Below are 24,329 nucleotides of genomic sequence, written 5' to 3'. Positions count from 1 at the left end.
GCCAGTTTAGAGTGGAGATGAAACGGCTTTTGTTCACGTTTAATGAGTTCACAGATGGGTTAGCAACAAGAGATGTCCATCAGTTATACAGATGTGGAGGTCACGAGCAAGGCTGGGGCGAAGGCAGAAAGCTGGGATCCGGCAGACTGGAGGTGGTAGTTGGAGCTACAACTGAAGAGGAGGCTTCTCGAGGCGGGAATCAAATGAGAAGGCGAAAGATGTGTTCTAGAAAGCACTAATATTTCCAGGTAGAAGAGGAGGGACATGCAAAAGGAGAGGAGAAGAGATGGTCAGTGAACTGGGAGGGAGCTGGCTGAGGGGGAACCACGGGAGCAGCAATGTCCAACCAGGGAGCAATGGTCCTGACCAGCACAGAGGAGTCAGTGAGAGACAATGAAAGTAGTGCTTTGAACCTCATACCGGAAGGTCAGGGGGACCTTTGCTAAAGCAGGCTTGATGGAGTGGTGCTCCTGTAGGAAGGGGGAGGCAAGGACTTTGTGGGAGCTGAGGAGGGAAGGAGAGGTAAGGACCCAGAGAGGACTGAGGGAGAGTCCTAAGGCCAGGCTAGGGGTGTGTGTGTGTGTGTGTGTGTGTGTGTAGGTGTCCACGTGTGGGTGGGTGTGCATGTGTGTGTGTGTGTGTGTAGGTGTCCACGTGTGTGTGTGTGTAGGTGTCCACGTGTGTGTGGGTGTGCATGTGTGTGTGTGTAGGTGTCCACGTGTGTGTGTGTATAGGTGTCCACGTGTGTGTGTGTGTGTAGGTGTCCACGTGTGGGTGGGTGTGCATGTGTGTGTATAGGTGTCCACGTGTGTGTGTGTGTGTGTGTGTAGGTGTCCACGTGTGGGTGGGTGTGCATGTGTGTGTATAGGTGTCCACGTGTGTGTGTGTGTGTGTGTGTAGGTGTCCACGTGTGGGTGGGTGTGCATGTGTGTGTATAGGTGTCCACGTGTGTGTGCGTGTGTGTGTAGGTGTCCGTGCGTGTGTGTGTGTAGGTGTCCACGTGTGGGTGGGTGTGCATGTGTGTGTATAGGTGTCCACGTGTGTGCGTGTGTGTGTAGGTGTCCATGTGTGTGTGTGTGTGTGTATAGGTGTCCACGTGTGGGTGTGTGTGCATGTGTGTGTGTGTGTGTATACATGCGTACATATAGTGGGAGGGTATTGCCTGCAAGCCTATGCCGAGGGGATACAGCGTAGGAGGAAAAGGCCGCAGACAGATGGGACAGGCAGATAATAGAGTCAGAAAGGCCAGTGAGGGAAAGGGTCTGAGAGCGCCGGGAGCAGGCCTAGACGTGGGAAATCTTCTGATGGCCTCTGTTTCCGCTCTGAAACGGAAGAGTTCGGTTCGTGAGATATCTTTGAGCCTTTTGTAAGCCAGATAAGACTGAGGGAAAGGGAGCTGGAGTGGGGCGGGTGCTTAAGAGCTGGGGAATCTGGAATACCGAAAGAGGAGCAGAAGGGGGAAAGGCTGGGAAAGGCTTTGCAGAAATGGGGGGACCACAGTTCAGAGGATCAAGGAGAGGGGGGTCCAGAGACAAGACAGACAACTTGAGGAACAGAGCCTCCCAGCGAAAGACGGCAGGACGGTAAACTTCCTCCAGAGAGCATCACTGACTGTGCTTTCACCCCCAGCCATTAACGTAGGAGTGACTCAGCTGTTTCATGAGTGCAGACTGTAGTCACGAGGGTCCCACAGGCTTTCTGTGTGTGCTCAGCCATGCGGGTTCCCTTTCCCTCCGATGACTTCTATGTGCAGGGATGCATGTGTTAGCTGCTCAGTCATGTCTGACTCTGTGCAACCGCACGGACTGTAGTCTGCCAGGCTTCTCTGTTCATCTAATTCTCCAGGTAAGAATACTGGAGTGGTTGAAGCCATTCCCTTCTCCAGGGGATCTTCCCAATGCAGGGATCAAACTCTGGTCTCCCCACATTACAGGCAGATTCTTTATCACCTGAGCTACCAGGGAAGCCCTCCTATGACCTGGACGCCTTCTACTCTATTAGGAGAGTCAACCCAACATCTAGTTTCTTCCAGCACTGTTTCTAACTTGATATCTTGTCTGAAATCTCTGCTTTCCAGACTTTCCAAAGAGGAACTGAGCTTTGAACCAGGAGTTTAACATGAGTGTTACAGAACATAACTCACCGTCTTTAGATTCCCTTGTATCTACATATCTAGATGGCGTTCTCTTAGTAGTTTGGCCCAAGTCATTCTGTTCCTGGGAATGCCTCCAAAAAGGTTATTCCTGCACATCACCCACCCCTATAATGAGAAGAAAAAGGTATATACTTGGAAATGTTCATGGGAAGCAGTAACCATAATGCTGAAATAATGGAAGTCAGCCTAATGGACAGCAGGGCATCAGTTTGATGGAAAATCCATGCAGTTATCTCAATGGTCGTTATAAAGACAATCTGTGTGACATGGGGAGTGCTTATATCCTGAATAAAAAGAACAGAATGTGACCTCAGAACTTCATTATGATTACAGTAATGTATTTGAAAGGAACAAAAAACAAAGGGAAGCCTTGCTTTTTATGTTGATGGGATTGCAGGTGAAATTCACATCTTCATTTCCGTTTCAATGTCACAACATTTTTCAGTTATAAGGTCCCTCCATAAACAGCAGGAATGTCGGACAAGTTAACAGAAACGCAGAGAGAGCAAGTCCGTTTTCCCCGGTTCTCCCACCCTGGCAACAAAAAAGAACTGTGTCATATTCACATTTGAGGTGGATTCTTTCACAGATTCCAAACTTTAAACCTTATTATTAAACAGCCGTCAGTTTCCATCTAACATGTGGACAATCCCCCAAGTATGTTGGATTAAAATTTTTCTTTTAATAAAGAGATTTCAAATTCCATCCCAGTTGCCAGCCAGGTCTTTCAACTTCTTAAAAAAAAAAAAAACCCACACTAGCTCCTCTCACCCCTTTGGCAACTATTCTATTTCCACATTGTCCCAGATTCTCTCCAAAAGCTCTTTCAACTCAGCTTCGATTACCACCAACCTCAGAAACAGCTTCTATTAAGGTCACCAGTAACTGCCTGACTCAAGGGACAAATTCTGGTTCTCAACCAGAAACTCCCAACACACTTAAAACTGCCAATCTGCTTCTTCATCTCCTTCGGCCCTGGGGTGTCTGGCTGGACTGACCTCTCCCCTCCTCCCTTCCCTCCTCACAGATGCGGCACTAACGCCCTCCCATCAGAATCACTGGTTTCCACCAAGAAACCCCAGACCTGCTAACCAGGCTCTGCCCCTACATCCTCCTTGGAGCCAGACATATCCATCTAACACACGCGTGTCCAGCAGCTACATCGTGCATTCTCCACAGCAGCAGAAACCCCCTAAGGAGGTGAAAATTAGTTCTTCGGGGCAAGCAAAAACCCCTACTCCTTCAAAAAGTGTATATTATATGGTAGACAGTACACATACAAATATAATACAGAAACCAATACATAGTATATCCGTGGTATTAAAATTTCATGAGTGGAGGGCGATTAGGAGAAATGTCTAAAAAGACTCATGGGGTGAGAAGCAATATAGTGAAAAAAAATGTTGGGAAATACTGTTCGGCCAGCATCCTTAGGTGCCAGGAAGACAGCAATGGATAAAACAGACCCAGGCACATGTCCTCATGTTATGGGGGAAACATACAAAGAAGTAAAAATACGGAATTTATCAGATGGTGCTCACCGCCGTGGAGAAAAATAAAAGGAATGAAAGGCGTTGGCAGTTTGGGGGGTGGGTAGCTGGGCAGGGGGCTGCGACTTTAAGATTCACGTTGATGTATGGCAGGAACCAACACAATATAGCGAGGCAGTTATTCTTCAATTAAACATAAATGAAGTTTTAAAAAAGAAGGTGTCCCTGAGAAAGTGGCATCTAAGTGAAGACCTGGAGCTGAAGGGACAGGCTGTGAGGATATCAAGGGGATATACAGGCAGAAGGGACAGGACAAGCAAAGGCCCAGGGGTGGGAGTGTTTGGGGCACGTCTGAAGCACAGGCGTGAGGCCAGGGGCGCAGCACACCAAGCCAGGGAACGGGGGGCAGATGGAGTCAGAGGTTTGACAAGAAGTCCAGTCTCGTGCGTGTGCGACCTAGGAGGCCGTCATAATGATTTGGCTTATGCTCAGTGAGATAATCCACCAGAAGGGCTTCAGTGGGGAACTGAAACAACCCAACTCACTTTTGAAAGATCCCACCGGCCTCGGGGTTGAGCGCAGAGTGTGGGATGGAGGGGGGCGGCAGGGAGAGCGGTGAGGAAGCCCTTGGCAGTCCTCCAGGTGAGACATACTGGCGGCTGAGACCAGGAGGAGCAGTGGGGACAGGGAGACGCCGTCAGGCTCTGAAGGCAGAACCAGCAGGTTTTCCTGATGGGTTCACCATGGAGCGTGAGAGTCAGAGAGGAATTGAGGACGAGGCCGAGGACGAGTGGGACTGCCAGCAACCGAAAGGAAGAAAGCTAAAGGAAGCGAGAGTGAGGAGAGGAGACTCTGAGCTCACTTCGGGACACACGGACATGCCTGCTCAACATCCCAGTCAAGATGCTCAGTAGGTAATTGGAGGATTGGAGGACATACAAGTGTGGGGTTCAAGAAGAAGTCTGGGCTGGAAACATCTGTTTGAGAGGATTTCTGGCCAAAGCTATGATACCGTATAGAGCACTAGGGGAGAGAGTGAAGAGGGAGAGGAGAGCAGGTCACAGAACTGAGTTGTCCTCTGGTTGACTCAGGAGATGAAGATGAGCTAACAAAGAAGATCGAGATGGTGGCCAGGGAGGTAACAAACCCAGGAGACGGCAGTGTCTGGAAGCCAGGAGAAGAAAGTGATTCCAGGAGTGGGGAGGAATGAGCCACTGTGCCAGACGTAGACCGGCTAAGATGAGGAGAAAGATGGACCCCTGGGTTTGACAGCTTGGAGCTCTTTGGTGCCCTGGGAAATGTATTAATAGTATTCGTGCAGTAGGTTCAAGAGAGAAGGTGGAGAGAAGAAGGAGATGCTGAGAATGTAGGCAACTCCCTGAGAGCTTTTGCTGTCAGGGAAATGGAGAAAGGGGGTACGAGCTGGAGGAGGACTTACGTGAGATTTTCTTTTTAAGATGAGAAAAATGAGAGCATGTTTGCATGCTGATGGGACTGATCCAACAGACAGAGAAGCTGATACTGTGGCAGAGAGGAGACCAGTGTCTTTGAGGTGGTGGGGAGGGATGGATGGTGGGGAAATTGGCCTAAGACAGGGGTGCACCACAGCAGACCTCTCCTGAGCACTGATCACACACTAGGGTCTCCTTCCATGATGTCACCAAATCCTCACAGATGTGAGCGGAAGATGGGATTGGTCTTATTATTACTGTTTTTAATTGGCTGTGCCATGCAGCCTGTGGGATCCTAGTTCCCCGACCAGGCATCAAATAAAGGTCCCCACAGTGGAAGTGCCAAGTCCTAACCACTGGACCACCAGGGAATCCCCTTAGTCTTTTTTTTCTCCCAAAGAAATCAAGGTTTAGGGAGTTCAGAGAGCTAGAAAAGAAGCTGAAACTGAAATTCTTTTGTCTAATTTCAAATGCCTGGTCCATCCCCAGGCTGCTCCATGGAGACCCTTATTTTACAGAGAGAAAGAAGGACCCATTAACCTGCTCACAGTCCCAGAGGGACCCGGACCTGAGTGCCCGACTCCTGGCCCAGTGCTCCTTTCCTCATTTCTAACCAAGCTCTTCCTCCCTCCAAGCCAAGCGGTCACCGTCGCCGAGGCTGTCACTCACATCGGGAAGGCAGCACTCACTTTACACCTTGTTCCTCCAGCTTTTCTTTGTTTTTGGTGAGGTTCACTGTCATTGTTATTCAGTTGCTCAGTCGTGTCTGACTCTGCAACCCCATGGATTGCAGCACGCCAAGCTTGCCTGTCCTTCACTATCTCCTGGAGTTTGCTCAAACTCACGTCCACTGAGTCAGTGATGTTATCTAACCATCTCAGGTATAACTACATAATGTACATTTCATCCTTTTCATTTCATGTACAGATCTATGAATTCTGACTGATACATAGAGGCATGTTAATACCACCACAATCAAGATCTAGAACATTTCCATTACCCCCCACGTTTCCCTTATGCCCCTTTGGGGTCAGTCTCCTCCCCTACCCCTAACCCTGGGTAACCAATGATCCTTATCATTTCTGTCCTTCTCATTTTGCTTTTTCCAGAATGTCATCTATATGGAATCATACAATATGCAGCCTTTCGAATTCACTTACTTTCTGTTAGCATAACGCATTTCAGATCCACGCATTCCATCACGTACAACAATAGTCCGTTCCTTTGTATTACTATGGAGAAATGGCACCCACTCCAGTATTCTTGCCTGGGAAATCCCATGGACCGAGGAGCCTGGCAGGCTGTAGTCCATGGGGTCGCTTATTTATGGACAGGCCACAGCTTGTTTGTCCATTCACCAGTTGATGGATATTAAAATGTTTCCAGTTTTTAGCAAATATAAATAAAGCCATTGTAAACATTTAGGAATAGGATTGCTGGGTCATATGTTAAGTCTATGGTCAGCTTTTAAAGTCTTGAAACACTAGGTACTCATATGTAAAAAAATTTAACTTTGGCCATACACAAAAAATAACTCAAAATGGATCATAGACTTAACTATAAACATAAAACTAAAAAATTTCTAGAAGGAAAACATAGGGGAAATTATTTGTGACCTTGCATTGGGTAAAGACTTCTTAGATCTGACATCTAAAACATGATACATAAAAGAAAAAAAATGATAAATTGGAATTCTTAAAAATAAGGACTGCTCTTCAAAAGACACTGATAAGAGAATGAAAAGACAAATCACAAACTCAGAGAAAATATTTGTGAATTACTTATCTGATAAACGCCTTGTATCCAGCACGCAGAAAGAATTCTTGAAACTCAATAATAATAGTAATACACAATTTAGTAAAAAATGCACAAAAGATATGAAGAGACACTTCAACAAAAAAAAAGATATATGGAAGGCAAATAAACTCACAAAAGGATGCTCAACATCATCAGTCATTTGGCAAATGCTAATTAAAGCTACAAGATAAACTACGCTTCTATTAAATGACTACAATTTTTAAAAACCTGCCAAGTGTCAGCAAGAAAGGAGAACAACTGGGACTCTCATACATGGCAGGCAGGGAAGTGAAATGGTACAGCCACTCTGGCAAACACTGGGCAGTTTCTCATAAAGTCACACATTCAGGAGCTTTGTATGGAGGATGGGTTGACTACAAAGGGGAAACAGGAAGTTTGGGGAAATGTGGAATAGTTCTGTTAAGATAAATTGATTGTGGAGGTGGTTACATGATTGCAAGCATTTGTCAAAATGCACAAAATTACATTAAAAAGAGAGAATTTTTTTTACTGTATTAATTTTACTTTAATCTTGACAATAGAGGGCAAAGTAAAAGCAAAGACAGTGAGACCACTGTGTGACTTTATACAACTTAACTTCTCTGTGCCTTCTTTATTTTTAATCTATACACGGAGCATATAATAGCACTTTCTTTATATTGCTATATTAAGTGTGCTGATATATGCAATATACCTAAAGCATGTGGCACACAGCAAATGTCATATAATTATTTGACTGTTATTTTTATTACTTATATATTTCTCTTGGAAGAAGCCTGGTGAAAAAAAGAAGGGTAATTAGGGGTTTGGGTGGTTGAAGGATGAGGAGACCCAGACACACGGAGCCACAGACAGATGGAGGAAATCAGTGATAAGGGAATGAAAGAGAGGGAGAGTGATGCTGAACCCACAGACCAAGCCTGTGCCATTAATACAGCATCGGCTGCCGTTTTCATAAATAACTCCCTTTCACGTGTCAACAGCTAATCAAGTAATTTCTCGAGGCCAGAAGTGACTCGCTGGATTAATGACAGCCCCTCCGGAGATCAACATGTTCTAATCCTTCTTCTGTGTTGTAATCCTACACCTCAAAGAATAGAAAGAGGAACAAATCTACCTCCTAGACACAAAATATCCAATATCATTAAAGTGACAACTTCCAATTTTTATTGGAATGGTCTGCTCTCATCTTCAGCAAAGGAAAAGTCAGATTAGTGTTGGTTGGAAAATGGAGGGTTGTTACCGGAGTTCTGATTGGTCATTATAGACCTCAGGGAATTTTTATCAAAGAAAGAAACTTGATAAGATGTAAGCATAATAAGCAGGGATTAGTGCCCTCCTGGGTAACTTTCTCACAACTGTAGGAATTTTAAGAGACTTCGTAAGAATTAACATGCTCCCCGTGACATTGACTTTAGCTTCTGGCTTTTCTTTCCAGGAGGCGAATCAGTACAATTTCTTCTGCCTTTGTTTCAGTTTGGTAACAACCCTCCATTTTCAGACAGGTTTCACCTACCTGCCCCGTCAGGCATGAAGGGTTGCCACCTATTCTACAGGTGCAGAGATAGAAGGAACCAAGGTTTTTGATAACTGCTAGTCAAAACCAAAGCAACAACTGACCAAGTGTAAGAATAGCAGGTCAGATTGACTGAGATGTCTCAGAAGCTGGAATTTTTGGAGGGCAGGTGATCACAGACCAGCTGATTCACTCTGTACCCTCAGAACACAGGGCAGCAGGGACCAATACAATCACTAACAACTCAGCATTTCACTAACCAGGCTCAGCATTTCAACACCCCGTGTGCTTCCATCTTCCAAGCAAAGCAGAGGCACTTTCTTATTTTATTTTTATCTATCTATCCCTCCATCCAATTTCTAATTAATAAGGACTTTTCAAAACACAATCACAACACCTTTAACATAACCAACAACATCAATAACAGTTATGTAATATCTAAAACTCAGTCTGTGGTCAATTTTCCTTGGTTATTTCAAAAACGTCTTTTATAAAGTGTTGTTCAAATCGCAAACAATACCCACACATTGCATTTGGTTAGTATATCTCCTAAAGCCTCTTTTAATCTAGAACAGTCATGGGAACTTTCTGTCTTCATTTATCCTTTTGTGCTGTTTTTAATATTCATATATTTATTGAATAGATAATGCATGCAGCGTGGTAATTTTTTTCCCCAAACTGTACTAAGAGGAATAGAATGGGGACTTCGCAGGTGGTGCAGTGGTAAAGAATCCACCTGCCAATTCAGGAGACATGGGTCTGATCCCTGAACTGGGCAGATCCCACATGCCTTGGAGCAATTAAGCTGGTGTGACGCAAGTCCAGAGCTTGTGCTCCAGAGCCCGGAGCCACGACTGCTGAGCTCCCGAGCCACATCTGCTGAAGCTGGCATGCCCTGCAGCCCCTGCTCCCCAACCAGAGAAGCCCCTGCAGCGAGAAGCCCACACACCGCAACTACAGAGTAACCCCCACCCTCTGCAACCAGAGAAAAGCCCTCACAGCAGCAAAGGCCCACCCCAGCCAAAAATAAATAAGTAAAGTCATGTTTTTAAGAGGGACACAATGAAAAGTCCCTCAGTCTTCTTCCCCAGAAGCAATGTTACCAGTTGCATGAGTCATCTTTTAGAAATAGTCTCTGCCTAGACAAGCACGCCTGTCCCCAAGGCTCTAGCCTGGTGAATAAGAGGGGACATGAGTTCAAGCCTCTGCAATTCAGTAAATAAAAACCTTGGGCATGTTATATCTGAGTCCCAGATGTTTCCTCTGGTAAAGAAAGGAAATTATTTGCCAGAGGAAAAAAAAGCTAATAAGGGCACCTATATCATGGCATTGTTGAGAGAATTAAATCAGACATGTGAAATACTTAAATTATTACTTGTTTCTGTATACATCCTCCTTTGGCTTTTCCCCAAATGATAGAATCAGGCACTTTCTCCTTTGGTGTGTTTTTTTCATCAAATATCACATTTTAATGATAAGTCCATACCTGTTCTTAAAGATTCACTTCATTGTTTGAAATCATTGACTTACATTCCATTGTATGGATGTCGGTAGAGAGACATGTAAATAATTTCCCACCTTTTGCTTTTACAAAAAAAAAATGCTGCCATGATATGTACACCTATGGCTGATTCATGTTGATGTTTGAAAGAAAACAACAAAATTCTGTAAAGCAATTATCCTTCAATTAAAAATAAACAAATTTTCAAAATGCTGCCATGAATATCCTTGTGATATTCTATTGACCTCATGCGCAAAGCACTCATAGGATAAACTCCTGGAAGTAAAGTGCTGAGCGAAGGATACACGCATTTTAATGCTTTAGTCACGTAAAGCCCCAGAGGAAGCCATACCAATTTATACTCCTAAGAAAAGTACAGGAAGGTCTCCATTTCCCTACGCCTTAACTAACACAGGCTATCACTATATGTTTTCATCTTTGTAAATATGATTCGTGGAAAATGGTATCTCACAGATTTAACGTGCGTTTCTCTTATTATGGGGCTTCCTGGGTGGCTCAGATGGTAAAGAATCTGCCTGTGATACAGGAGACACAGGTTTGATCCCTTGATCAGGAAAATACTCGGGAGAAGGGAATGGCTATCCACTCCAGTGTTCTTGCCTGGGAAATCCCGTGAACAGAGGAGCCCGGCGGGCTTATAGTCCATGGGATTGCAAAGAGTCAGACATGACTAAGCAACTAACACTTTCACTTTTTTCCCTTTTATTATGAGACTATAAAGGAAATAAGGAGTAAGTAAACATCTGTTCAAATGACCTGCCTATGACTCCTGAGTGAGGACTCTGAGAACCCTGGGAGTGTACAATTTTGGACGAATAGGAAGTTGCAGGGATGATATAGAGAGTACTATCACTTCGGGTTTCCTTCACCTACTTTCCCCAGATACATTTATTTTTACTGATACACTGAGGAGTCGGTTCACAGTGACTGAATTTCCAAAATGATACTTAAAAATGAACTTTTTTTGTTTCGAGTGACAAATGAATATGAGCATCTTTCAGGATAAGTACTCTCTCCTTTTTGTGTGAGTGTTTTTCAGTTACAGAGCAATTACTTAAATTCTATGGTAAAGCAATGTTTATGGGCCAGTCTATTCTTGGGGTTTTACATTATGGCATTTCAGAATTTGCTTCATTTTTACATAAAAGGCAGTGTTAAGTCACTCAGTCATGTCTGACTGTGACCCTATGGACTGCAGCCCTCCAGGCTTCTGTGTCCATGGAATTTTCCAGGCAAGACTACTAGAGTGGGTTGCTACTTCCTTCTTTAGGGGATCTTTCCAACCCAGGGATCGAACCGAGGTCTCCTGCATTGCAGGCAGATTCTTTACCTCCTGAACAACCAAGGAAGCCCGTAAGTAAAAGGTAGATTTTTATACTTAAAAGAATGACCTTGTCTGTGCTCGTGAAGAGGACGCTCCCTCTCCAATAGCACTAAGCATGTTTCATGCGTGTCCATATGTTGTGAGTTGTATCTTACAAGTGCTGAGGGGTTTGTTCTGAAACAGTGCACCTCCTTCCCTGGTCGCTTTTGGACACATGATCGGGAGCACAGCGCTGTGGCCACAGGACATGTATTTGCACAACTGACCACTTCCCCCTTGAGACATTTCCTTCCCTTGGCTTCCCTGCTGTTCAATCTGTGAATTTGCTCCTAACTCACAAGCTCTCTTCCTCTCCTGAGCCCATCTTTCCTCTAGCTATAGCTTCTCCACAAGTGATAGCCATTCCCCTGGCTTTAATGACCAGGGCCAGGACTAGGGTGAGGCCACTGAGACGCCTCGGTCACAGAAGTTAAGGAGACATCTATCCTGGGCTTCTGCAAGTACAGGGTTGGCCCCAGAGTGTCACTATCTCCTTAAGCTCTCCTTTTTGCTCTAGACACCTTGCTTTCCTCATCTTAGTTTCACCTCCTTCAGTATTTCTGCCTGCTCCCTAGACCTCCAGATACATACAACCTATTTGTCATCTCTACTTAGGATAGCTTAAATGCAACTCAAACTTCAAGTATCTAAAATAGAACTCTCGCATCACTGCCCACCCCCATGGCCAAACCTGCTCCTTCTACTTGTCTATCCCACTTAATAGCTTCACCATTTATTCAGTTACTCTAGGAGTTATCCTCAATTTCTTTCTTTCAACAAGTTCTATCTTCCTTCTCCAAAATACAATACAAATCTGACGACAACTCACAGCCTCTGCCACTATGCCTTGGGCCAGGCCTCCATCTCTTATCACTGTAAACATCCATTCCCCTAAATCCACCCTCAGGATCCCAGCTTCCACATGTACCTCCCCCCTTCCCTCTCCCCCTTAGACTCATGACTCTGCAAGCCAGAGCAATGTTCTTTTTTAAAAAGATTTGTTTTTCTGGTTTTGGCTGTGCTGGGCCTTCCTTGCTGTAGGTGGCCTTCTCTCCAACTGCAGCAAGCAGGGGCTTTTCTCTAGTTGCACTGCTTGGGCCACTTACGGCAGTGGCTTCTCATGTTGCAGAGCATGGGCCCTAGGTGCCCGGGCTTCATTACTGGCGGCTCCCAGGCCCTAGAGCTCAGACTCGCTTTGTGGCACATGGGCTTAATTGTTCCGCAGCATGTGGGGTCTCCCCATGCCAGGGATTGAGCTGGTGTCCCCTCTATTGCAGTGGACCAGCAGGGAAGCCCCAGAGCTATCGTTTCACATCCGGGAGTAGATTATGTCATTCTTCTACTTAAAACCCTCCAATGGCTTCCAAATGAATTTAGCATAAAAGGCAGCCCGCGCCCCGCTCCCTTACCATGGTCAACAGATGAGGATCTAGCAGGTGTAACAATCTGATCCCAGCCTAGCAACCCCACTGCTGCCTCCACCTCATTTACCAGAAACCTGGACTTGCTCCCTCCCGCTTCAGCTGTGTTCCTTTCCCCTGGAATGCTCTTCCCCAGATCTCTATACAGCCACCTGCCTCTCAACATTCAGGTGTCGGCTCTGAGGTCACTCTCCTGACCACCCCCACCCACTCATCCATCACTCATAGTCCCATCACCCCCTTTTATTTCTCCATGGCATTATCACCATTTGAAAGCGTCTTGTTAGTGCATAATAGCTGCTCAAAGCTCAGGGGCCCAAAACAAAAAGGTACAAGTCCAGCTGGGACAGCTCTTGATCGGGTCTCCACCTGCTGCGGTTGGACAGCAGCTGAGGTTGGAGTCGCCTGGAGGCTTTTCTGGGCTGGATGCACAAGACACCTCCTGTGTCTGCTGCCCCGGTGCTCCTCTGGGTGGCCTCTTCCCAGCAGAGAACTGGACTTCCTGCCCGGCAGCTCAAGCCTCCAAAAGAAAAGAAGTAGAAATGGCTGGTCCTCTTATAGACCAGGCCTGGAAGTGGCATGATGTACTCCTGGGTGTGTGCTGAGTCGCTTTAGTTGTGTCTGACTGTTGGCGACCCCATGGACTGTAGCCCACCAGGCTCTTCTGTCCATGGAATCCTCGAGGCGAGAATACTGGAGTGGGTTGCCATTTCCTTCTGCAGGAAATCTTCCTGACCCAGAGATTGAACCCATGTCTCCATGTCCCCCGCATTGGCAGGCGGGTTCTTTATCACTAGTGCTACCTGGGAAGCTCTGCCATATTCAAATGGTCATAGAGCAGTCATCAGTTCAGTTCAGTTCAGTTCAGTCGCTCAGTTGTGTCCGACTCTTTGCGACCCCACGAACTGCAGCACACCAGGCCTCCCTGTCCATCACCAACTCCCGGAGTTTACTCAAACTCATGTCCATTGAGTCGGTGATGCCATCCAGCCATCTCATCATCTGTCGTCCCCTCCTCCTCCTGCCCCCAACCCCTCCCAGCATCAGGGTCTTTTCCAATGAGTCAACTCTTCGCATGAGGTGGCCAAAGTATTGGAGTTTCAGCTTCAGCATCAGTCCGTCCAATAAACACCCAGGACTGATCTCCTTTAGGATGGACTGGTTGGATCTCCTTGCAGTCCAAGGGACTCTCAAGAGTCTTCTCTAACACCACAGTTCAAAAGCATCAATTTTTCAGTGCTCAGCTTTCTTCACAGTCCAACTCTCACATCCACACATGACCACTGGAAAAACCATAGCCTTGACCAGACAGACCTTTGTTGGCAAAGTAATGTCTCTGCTTTTTAATATGCTATCTAGACCAGCCCAGGTTCAAGGGGACTGAGGAATAAATTCTACCTCTAATAGGGGAAGTAACATATATGTAAAAAGAGGCAAGGACTTGATGGGGGCCTTCTTTGGCAATAAACTATCACATTCATTTATTTATCTGTTATTTAGCTATCAACTCCTGTTAGGTTATAAACTCCAAAAGACAACAGGGACCTTGTCTTATTTTATGGTTCTATTTCCAGCACCTAGAACAACGTTTGGCACACAGTAGGTGTTCAATAAATCAGGTTTGTAGACCAAACTAAATTTATCCAGATTGGTTTTGCCTGGTTTGCTGATGCTAAGCAAGCTGATGCCTTACCAGATAAGACAAATGCTACATTTATAAAGTATTTCATTTCCTCTGCAAACAAGAAAAACTTGCCCTGAACACAAAATCTAGAAATAGATTTGGCATGTTTTCTAAATGGAAAATATTTCTTGTATCACCAGAAATTATTTTCCCACAGTTTGTGCTACATCAAAATATTGAAGTCGACTGAAAATACCCCATTCTTTAATCTTGGTGTGGACTAGATTTTCTTTTTTTTGTAGCAAAGGAAGTATAAAAATCTCCTGATGGTTGAACTCTCCCAGTTCTGAAAATGTCATTACAAGTTTAGATTGATTTTAAAAAAAAAAAAAAAGGCTACTGAGAAATGTCCTTAAAAGTTTGGTCATCAAAATGTATAGCTTTTGGTTATAAGACTAGCATTTGTTTATTTAAGTAATTACATATGACCAAGGGCAAAAAAAAATCCCTCAAATTTTCCCCACTGCTAGTTTTTACTGGTGAGTTCTATAAAATAATACCATGTTTAAACCTTTTTGTAAATCCCTTGTTAATGAGTAAGTGAGAATGTATTCATCTGAAGGATTTTAGTGATTGTTGAAATGAAAAAAGAGGGATTTAATCTTTTAAATTACACTTGCAGATGACCACTGACGAAATTCCTCCCAATCTTTGTTTTGTCTTCAGTTTTCCCAGATTTGCTCAAAGCTATCCCAGTCAGTATTCACGTCAATGTCATCCTCTTCTCCACGATCCTTATCGTTTTAACCCTGGTGGGGACAGCCTTCTTCATGTACAATGCTTTTGGTAAGCCCTTTGAAACTCTGCATGGCCCACTGGGGTTGTATCTCTTGAGCTTCATTTCAGGTGAGTACAAAATTCTACCTCTGAAGACAAATGGGCTCGTCAGTGTACAAAACATATACCTACCCAAATGTAAAATGACAGTACATATATGTGTGTTCACTGTGGCAGTATTTATGAGAGCAAAAGGTGGAGAAAAGTATAATTATCCAACAAGAGGGGAGACAACAAATTCCTTACGGTAGTCTATCCAACTAGCTGGCATCAAATCGTTTTAAAGAAGATGTAATCAAAAGAGCAAATGCTCATATCAAAAAGTGGAAAAAGCAGTATATAAGATTTTATAAAGATAAACTTAATTTGATTTCCTATATAAATATGGAGAATGTATACATATATTGTATATAGACTCTCCATATATATAGCCCCACCCCCCACATATATATATATAGAGAGAGAGACAGTCTATTCTGTTGGTGGTAATCTCTGAGCAGTAAAATTATGAGTGGTTTTCATTTTTCTCATACTTTTTAATATGTCCAAATGTTCGGTAATGTGCATGTATCTATTCATAATCAGAAAACTAAATACAAGCCATAAAAAAAGAGTAAAGAGCCAGTGTACCCCCACACATGAATTGCCATATTCAGGCCTATAGGGACTTTGTGTAGCCTAAGTGGGTGTATCTGAACAAGTAAAACTCTAAACCCAGAAATTAGTTCATCAATAAACATCCTACTCAATAACCAAGGCTGATGGGAGACAATATAAAACCAGTTCATGCCACAGGGTGCTTCCAATATATTTACAAGGAAGAGAAAGATACAGATGAGAAAATCAAAAGAGTCTAGCTCATATGCACCGCTCTTCCATGGGAGGTCTCTGACTTCACTCCACTCCAAAGTCGCAGAGACTCGGTGTTTGTCCCGTCTCCAGGAAGCGAGTAATTTTATTAGTGACTTCACAGAGAGACCAGAGAGAAGACAGGTCACACTAGCGAGTGCTGAACTGAAGATCCATATTAGACTTTCCTTCTCCCCTGCAGCCTGCCCTTTGGCTGCCAGCTCCCCCTCCCAGCCCCCAGCTCCCAGCTCCCAGCCCCCAGGCCCCCGGGCCCCTTCTCTCTCCTAACACCACCCCCTTCTCCCCACACAATTCAACTCTGGTCACCCACTTGCACAGCTCCTTTATCAGACAAACCCGTGCAGTTAACCGACGCGCACTCACCTTGGAAGGCAGGACTCCAGCCTCTGTCTATGATAACCTGAGCAGTTTGCTACCGCCCTGGACCCTTGGGCTTTTTAATCAATAGAAATTGCTCAGAGGCCAGAGGAGGCATCCAGGCAAGGCTTTATGGGGACTTGTGCCGAAGCATGCGGGAGTAAAGAGATGTAACAGATGCCCTTGCTTTCTCCCTGAGTTTACGGGGCACTGGCTCCTTAAATGGGATGAGGATTGGGCGGGGGGAGGCGGATCTGTGGGTCAGGCTGGAGAGGTGGTCTAAGTGCTCTTCCCACCCCCTCGGGGGGCTGCGTGCAGCGGTCATGAGGGGTACCCTGCTTTTGTTCCCTGCAACTCAGAAGCGGCAGCTGAGCTTTGGCCTTTTCTTATCTTACTGTTCATAATTTGCCACAACTGCCCATGCATGCAGTGATTTTTAGTCCCTTAGAGTTTCTCCACAGCCTGTCTCTCAAAGAGATATTTGTCCAGGCACAAACACTCTAGTAAAATGTCCTGGGTCTCAGCCTGTCTCAACTTCTTGGGGTCTTAACCCCTTTCAACATGCATGTGTGTGTGTTCCTCAGGTAAGAACACTAGAGTGGGTTGCCGGGGGATCTTCCCAATTCAGGGATCGAACTCAGGTCCCTTGTACTACAGGCAGATTCTTTACCACCGAGCCACCTGGGAAGCCCCTTACCCCCTCTACATCTTGCTAATCAGATTATTTATCCAACTGAAGTAGTTCTCTCTAGTAAGAGTTCCGCTAAGATAGCTTCCATATTTTTCACAAGTAAACAATACAGTTTCAATTGGGCAGCAATGATTACCCTATGACAGCAATGTCTAAGTCCTTCCCATCTTTGGTACCTTCACAAAAGCCTCCAGCATGGGGCTCTGCACACAGTAAGCAATTCAGTACATATCCATGGACTTGGCATAAGCAAGTCCAGAACGAGATGTGAAGCTGGTCACGTACAGGTCAGAGACATCAGAATTCGAATGGGACAGAATTAGCAGAGGAGGCCCGTAGAGGGGGTGGGACAGGCTCCGGAGAGACAGGACAGAACCATGTAAAGAGAAGCCAAGGCCTCTGCAATCAGGGCTGAGGAGCAAGAGCACGGGTTCAAGGTGCAGACAGACAGACAGACAAAGACAATGATTCATCCCAAGGGAAGGCCAGGTTAAAAGTGGGTATTGGGGTTACTTCACCCCCACCCAACACAGCAAACCAAACTGGCGGATCTGGATGGTGTGCTATTTTAGTGGAACTCCTTGCATCAGACAAGGGCCAAGTAGACCACAGGATATATACTACCTTATCAGAGGGAATATAATGTTCGGCAGTGGTTCTTCAAGTTGAGGCCCCAGACCAGCACCAGCTGCATCACCTGGGAACTTGATAGAAAAGCAAATTGTCTGACTTCACCCCAGACCTCCTGAATCAGACACTCTGGAGTGGAGCCCAGCAATCTGTGTTTTAGCAAGCCCTCCAGGTGACTCGCAACTTCCCAGGTGGCACAGCGGTAAAGAATCTGCCCGCCCGTGCAGGAGACACAAAAGACTGGGTTCGATCCCCTGGATTGTAGAGATGGCAACCTGCGCCAGTATTCTTGCCATGGACAGAGGAGCCTGGCGGGCCACAGTCCATGGAGTGCCAAAGAGTTGGACATGACGGAGCATGCACGCCAGGTGAGTCTGCCGAAAGCTCAGGTTTGAGAACCAGGGCTATAGGGAGTTGATTACGCAGACGCTGCAGGACTAACAGAAGGGGGGCCCGGAGGTGGCGATGTCAGAAAGCAGTGGCCATCCCGCGGGCGCAGAGAACCCAGGGAAGAGTTGAGGGTTACCATAACCTTGAGGCTGGAGGAGAGGCCCCAGGGCGCTGGGTCTCAGCCCTCTGAGGAGGTGGCACTGTCCCTTGAGGAGACGGCACTCTCGTGCGACACCAGGGCGCAGCTCTGGGAGTGTGGAAAGAGCCTGGGAACTCCCCAGTTGCTGCCTGGAAAAGCGCTAGCCCAGGACAAGACCAGCCAGACCTCACTTCCCGGCCTGCTGGCCTCCGCTGTGGGCAGGGCAGGAGGCAGCCAACAAGGCAGAACCCGAGTGTGGGGAGTCTGGACCCAGCGTCACAGCGGAGAGGAAGGAACAGTCGGTCTGATGCCAATCAGGTGGCGCGGCTATCTCACACTCCAGCTTCTGAATGAAACCTGAGAACGACCCATTCGGGAGACCCATTATTTGACAGTTCTAACGGGCAACCGAACTAACGGTATTTGAAAAGCAGGATGAGTCAGAAGGATGCAGAATTTAATCCAAGTCCCAATTCTTATCTCAGCTTTTGGCCAAGTCCAATCCAAAGAAAGCCTAAGCACAGAAATATATGCGGGAACACAGGCCCTGTGCTTATACTGTATCGGATTTATCCTCGAACTTATTGCAAAGGCAGGTGCTCAATGAAGTTTTGTGGATGAGGGAAGGACGAGAGGTAGAATGGAATGAACCAGCTACAGACCGGCCTCTGGCAGAGGATAAAGGCTCCGTGTTGCCAGATTATCTGTTTTCTTAAAGTCACAAATTCTTATTTTTCAATGGGATTTATTTTTTTATTTACATTTTGGCCCAACCATGAGGTATGTGGGATCTTAGTTCCCAAAACAGGGATTGAAGCCGTGCCCCCTGCATTGGAAATGCAGAGCCTTATTAATCATTGGACCACCAGGGAAGTCCCCAATTTCTTATTTTGAAATGCCAAAACTTTCAACAATTTTTAAAAAACTGTGCATGACAACCAAACATGTGTGACGGTCAGACGGACTGACACTTTGTGACCTCTAGAGGTGACAGGCCATTCTTGAATCACAGACTGACTATTCCATCCTGTTTGGTCTACCTACCTATAGGACCCGGAAGTCCCGGGAGGCGTGGAAAAGTTTCTCTAAAGAGATAACAGTCTCCGCGACTCCCAGGTTTAACCCCCACTCGTGGACAGGTGGGGATTTCACAGCCCTTACCACAGACACTCAGAATGTGAACCAATGGAGCATACACTCAGAGGTGGGAGCCTGTCCTGGGGGAGGGGTCCCTTAGGCCCTAGGGTGCAGGGATGGGGGTGGGGCGGTGGGGGTCACACATCAATAGAGACCCCTCCCCCGGGCAGCTCCCTTCCGCTGAGTGTCCGCTGAGTCTCTACCCAGGTGGCCTCCCTCACAGCAAGCAGAGAAAAGCTGCTTCCTCCCTTGTTTTCTTCTCCTCTCGCTCACCCTGGCTTCCCCAGGATCCCCCCCTCCCTTCCCTGCGCTATGTCACTCCAGGGCTGTTTCTTCGGCTGTCCACCTCCCTGCTGGGTGGGAACCCCAGCCTTGGCATCCCGAGGTGTGAAGACAGGAGAAGGGGAGGGGAAAGAGCTCTTCCTGCTTGTCTGTCTGGGACCTTGCATGCTGCCTGGAGTAACAATGCTCTGAGCATCTCCTGGTGTGTCCCGATGCGCTGCATGCCAGACGCTCTGGGGAGAGAAGGAGAGGGAGCCAAGCTCTGGGTGAGGCCAGCAATGGTGCAGTCACCACAGCTTGCTTGTCTTTACGGCCCAGTATCCTGTTGCCATCCTGGACCAGAAGTGCCTCCCACTTCTCACGGCCTCCAGTGTGGCTCACGATCCTCGGTCTCCTATTATCATTCTCTCATGAAACCACCCAAGTCAGTTAATTTGCTTTTTCTCATCTTGTCAATTATAACCTAGATTTGAGATATAACACTAGGTTTCCTAATGGTCTCCCATGGTGCATTTTGGGGCTTCCCAGGAAGGGCCAGTGGTAAAGAACCAACCTGCCAATGCAGGAGATAGAAGAGACACAGGTTAGATCCCTGGGTTGGGAAGATTCCCTGGAGGAGGGCACGGCAACCCACTCCAGTATCCTTGCCTGGAGATTCTCATGGACAGAGGGGCCTGGCCGGCTACAATCCATAGGGTCGCAAAGGGTCAGACATGACTGAAGCGATTTAACACACATGCATAGTGCATTTTGGACAGTGATTCTCTTCCTGGATGGTGTATTAGAATCGCCAGAAGAAAGTTCTAAACATACTGGGACTTCCCTGGTGGTCCAGTGGTTAAGACTCCACCTTCCAATAAAGCGGATGCAGGTTCGATCTCTGGTTGGCAACTAAGAACCCACATGCCTCAGGGCCAACAAGAGAAGCCCACATCCTGCAACTACTGAACCTGTGAACCCATGCTCCGCAACAATAGGGGCCCACGCACGGCTGTGAGAAGCCCTTTCACCACAACTAGAAAAAGTCTGCATGCCACAATGAAGACTCAGAGCAACCAAAATTTAAAAAAAAAAAAAAGAGTTCCAAATAAACAAATGCTGGATCCAACACCGCACTAATTAAATTGGAATCTCTGGGGGTGGAGCCTGGGCACTGGTCTTTTTAAAGATTTCTAAAGCAGAGACATTACTTTACAACAAAGGTCCATCTAGTCAAAGCTATGGTTTTTCTAGTAGTCATGTATGGATGTGAGAATTGGACTATAAAGAAAGCTGAGCACCGAAGAATTGATGCTTTTGAACTGTGGTGTTGGCGAAGACTCTTGAGAGTCCCTTGGACTGCGAGGAGATCAAACCAGTCAATCGTAAAAGAAATCAGTCCTGAATACTGAGATGCTGAAGCTGAAACTCCAATACTTTGGCCACCTAATGCAAAGAACTGATTCACTGGAAAAGACCCTGCTGCTGGGAAAGACTGAAGGTGGGAGGAGAAGGGGACGACAGAGGATGAGATGGTTGGATGGCATCACTGACTCGATGGACATGAGTTTGAGAAAGCTCCAGGAGTTGGTGATGGACAGGGAAGCCTGGTGTACCGCAGTCCACGGGGTTGCAAAGAGTTGGACACGACTGAGCGACGGAACTGAACTGAACAGTTGATTCTAATGTGTGACCAGTGTCAAGAACCACTGATTCAGGTGCACATGTTTCATATATTCAACAAACCCTGACTGGGTGCTGCCATGGACCAGCCATTATGAGTGGGTGCTGGTGTTACCACAATTCACAGGCATACCGTCCTGCCCTCATGGAGCCAACCATCTAGTGGGAGGTTCAACAGAAGTGTACACAGGGAATGAAAGCTCACAATAATCACCATAAAGGTGATAAACAGACTGCCATGATGGAGAATGAAGGGGAGGGGAGATCAACTCTTAATATGGTGGTTGGCAAAGGCTTCTCCAGGTAGCTGAGTTCTAAAGATAAAAAGCTGAGAACCCTCAGAGAATTTCCCAAGGAGAGGAGAAAACACACAGGAGGAGATGCGAGGGGAAGAGGCCAGCTTGCTGTAGTCACTGAAAGAAGGCCCATGTGGCTGGAGGGTAGGCAGTGAGGGGAAAATGGCCAAAAAAAAAAAAAAAAGAAAGAAAATTAGAGAGATCAGCTAACATCAGTTAATGTCAGACCTCAAAAGCCACCGTACGTCTTCTAGAATTGATTCTAATTGCACAGAGAAGCTTTTTTGAAAGGCCTTAAGAAGCTATCTGATAGCTGATTTACCATTTAAGAAATGTCTGGTGAAAAACTAGGCTATTGCATTGGAGATGGAGAGAGGTGAATGGATTCTAAAAACATTTTGAAAGTAGATCCAAAATGTTTTGCAGGCAGCTTAAGCAATTGGTAGACAGTGGTGGCATTAACCAAGATGAATAAGTTGGGGGAGGAACAGGCTTAGAGTTCAGGGCAAAAAAGTGGTGGGGAGAGGAACTTAGCATTAGAAATCAAGAGTTCTACTTAGGTCCCATCAAGTTAGAGATCCTATGAGATGTTCAAGAGGACATGTCAAGCAGACCATCAGATATATGAGTCTGAAACTCAGAAAAGAGGTCTAGACAAAAGACATAAATTTAGGAGTTGTCAAGATATACATATGATTCAAAGCAATGAAAATGGATGAGATCATCTAGAAAGAGAGTGTAGATACAGAAAAATTGGCCTAGGGCCAATCCCATCAGTTAATTTTGGGGTTGAGAAGAAGGAGGAGCCAGGAAAGGACACTGACCAGGTGTGTCTGGAGAAGAAGAAGGAAAACCAGGAGATGTGGTTTCCTGGAGGCTATGAGATGGGGAAGCTTCAAGGGTACAGGTCAACAACAGAAAACCAACACACAGTCACCAAAGCGGGAAGGTAGGAGGGGGGAGGGATAGATTAGGAGTCATGATGAGCAGATACTAACCATGTATAAAATAGACAAACTATCTTTATCAAATATAAAACTATACATATAAAACCATATATAGAATAGATAAACCGCAAGGTCCTACTGTATAGTACAGGGAACTATAGTCAAAATCCTGTAATAAATCATAATGGGAAAGAATATGAAAAAGACTATATACGAATACACACACACACACACATAACTGAATTACTTTGCTATACACTAGGAGCTAACACTGGCTCAGACAGTAAAGAATTGGCCTGCAATGTGGGAGACCTGGGTGGGGAAGACTCCCTGGAGGAGAACATGGCAATCCATTCCGGTATTCTTGCCTGGAGAATCCCCATGGACAAAGGAGCCTGGCGGGCTGCAGTCCATGGGTCACAAAGAGTTGGACATGACTGAATGACTAAGCATAGACAGGAACTAACACAACATTGTAAATCAACTACACTTTAATTGAAAGTTAAAAAAAAAAAAAAAAAAACAGTACAGGTCACCAGTGAGCTTTGTGAAAAGGAGGCCACCTACAAGAGTCAATGAGAGGGAGGTGAGTGTGGCCAGGGAAAGCAGAATGGGGAAAACAAGGTGAAAAAAAAACTTCCTTCAAGGTTCATAATATAGTAGGAAAGAGATAAATGTACTCAAATAAAGGAGATAGAGAAATAGAGGGAACCCAAACAGAAGCAGTGGAGTATGGAAGCAACTAGACCCATAAGCTTCACACTGGAGAACTGACTATATGAGTGTGTATGCCTTTTCTACATTCCATTCAAGAAATTTTCCAATTGATGATAGAGACTCTAATTCCCATGTGCCTGTAAGAAAGCAGGTTACATGGAAGACTTGCCAAGGACCCACGGTAGAATATCCTAGGCAATTCAGTGAATATTCTCTGAGGATGCTATAAAATGTATTGATTCATGCCTTCCAGAGGTGATGAAAACCACCAAAATGTGGATTTACCGCAAATTGTACTTATTGTATCTTCTCTTATATGCAGCACCATGTTTGAGTTACACCAAGCAAGGTAAACAACGAAAATACTGCTTTCAGTATAGGGGATGCTCCTAATATGGGAGTAATTAATTAGGATAATTGTAACCATGGCATGGAACATTAATAAGCACAGTCATATATAAAATATGAAGACAGGAAAATAAAGAACAGTACAGAAATAGAAAGATGCTTATGTCACAGATCGTTTCAGGATTAATAATATCCGGGCCTCTCTAACAAGTCTGTGTGTGCACATGTGTGTGTGTGTGTTTGTGTGTGTGTGTTTGGGTGTGCGAGTGCCAACTCAGTTGCTCAGTTGTGTCTGACTCTTTGTGACCCTATGAACTGTAGCCTTGCCAGGCTCCTCTGTTCATGGAATTTTCCAGGCAAGAATATTGGAGTGGGTTGCCATTTCCCACTCCGGGGGATCTTCCCAACTCAGGGATTGAACCCAAATCTCCTGCAACTCCTGCATTGGCAGGCAGATTCTTTACCACTAGCGCCATATGGGAAGCCCTGTAATAAGTCTAGGGCATATTATTCTGCAACTGTCAGTTCAAAAACCAACTGCAACTTATTTCCACATCAATCCTTATGGAGGAGCTGTTGTTCAGGGTCTGAGAAATAAATCAAGGATGTCCAGGCATCAAAGCTACAGAACCTGAGGAAGGAAAGGATTGGTTGTAAGAAAAGTCAGTGATAAAAATACTCCACTAC

General features: G+C 45.7%; 1 protein-coding gene across 2 annotated transcripts in view; it reads left to right on the top strand.

Annotated features, from left to right (window-relative positions):
• Positions 1 to 24,329, top strand: part of CLRN1 (clarin 1) — a 44,715-nt gene that overhangs the window by 11,825 nt on the left and 8,561 nt on the right. The window contains exon 2 of one of the 2 annotated variants that reach the window (XM_043874678.1): positions 15,066 to 15,245. In XM_043874678.1, coding sequence (XP_043730613.1) covers positions 15,066 to 15,245 — 180 coding nt within the window. The remainder of the gene's footprint in view (positions 1 to 15,065; positions 15,246 to 24,329) is intronic. The other variant, XM_043874679.1, reaches the window with a different exon arrangement.

This window comes from Cervus elaphus, chromosome 19, assembly GCF_910594005.1.
Source record: "Cervus elaphus chromosome 19, mCerEla1.1, whole genome shotgun sequence".
NCBI lineage: Eukaryota > Metazoa > Chordata > Mammalia > Artiodactyla > Cervidae > Cervus > Cervus elaphus.
The sequence above is the reverse complement of the archived record's forward strand: the minus strand, read 5'-3'. Positions and strand labels throughout refer to the sequence as shown.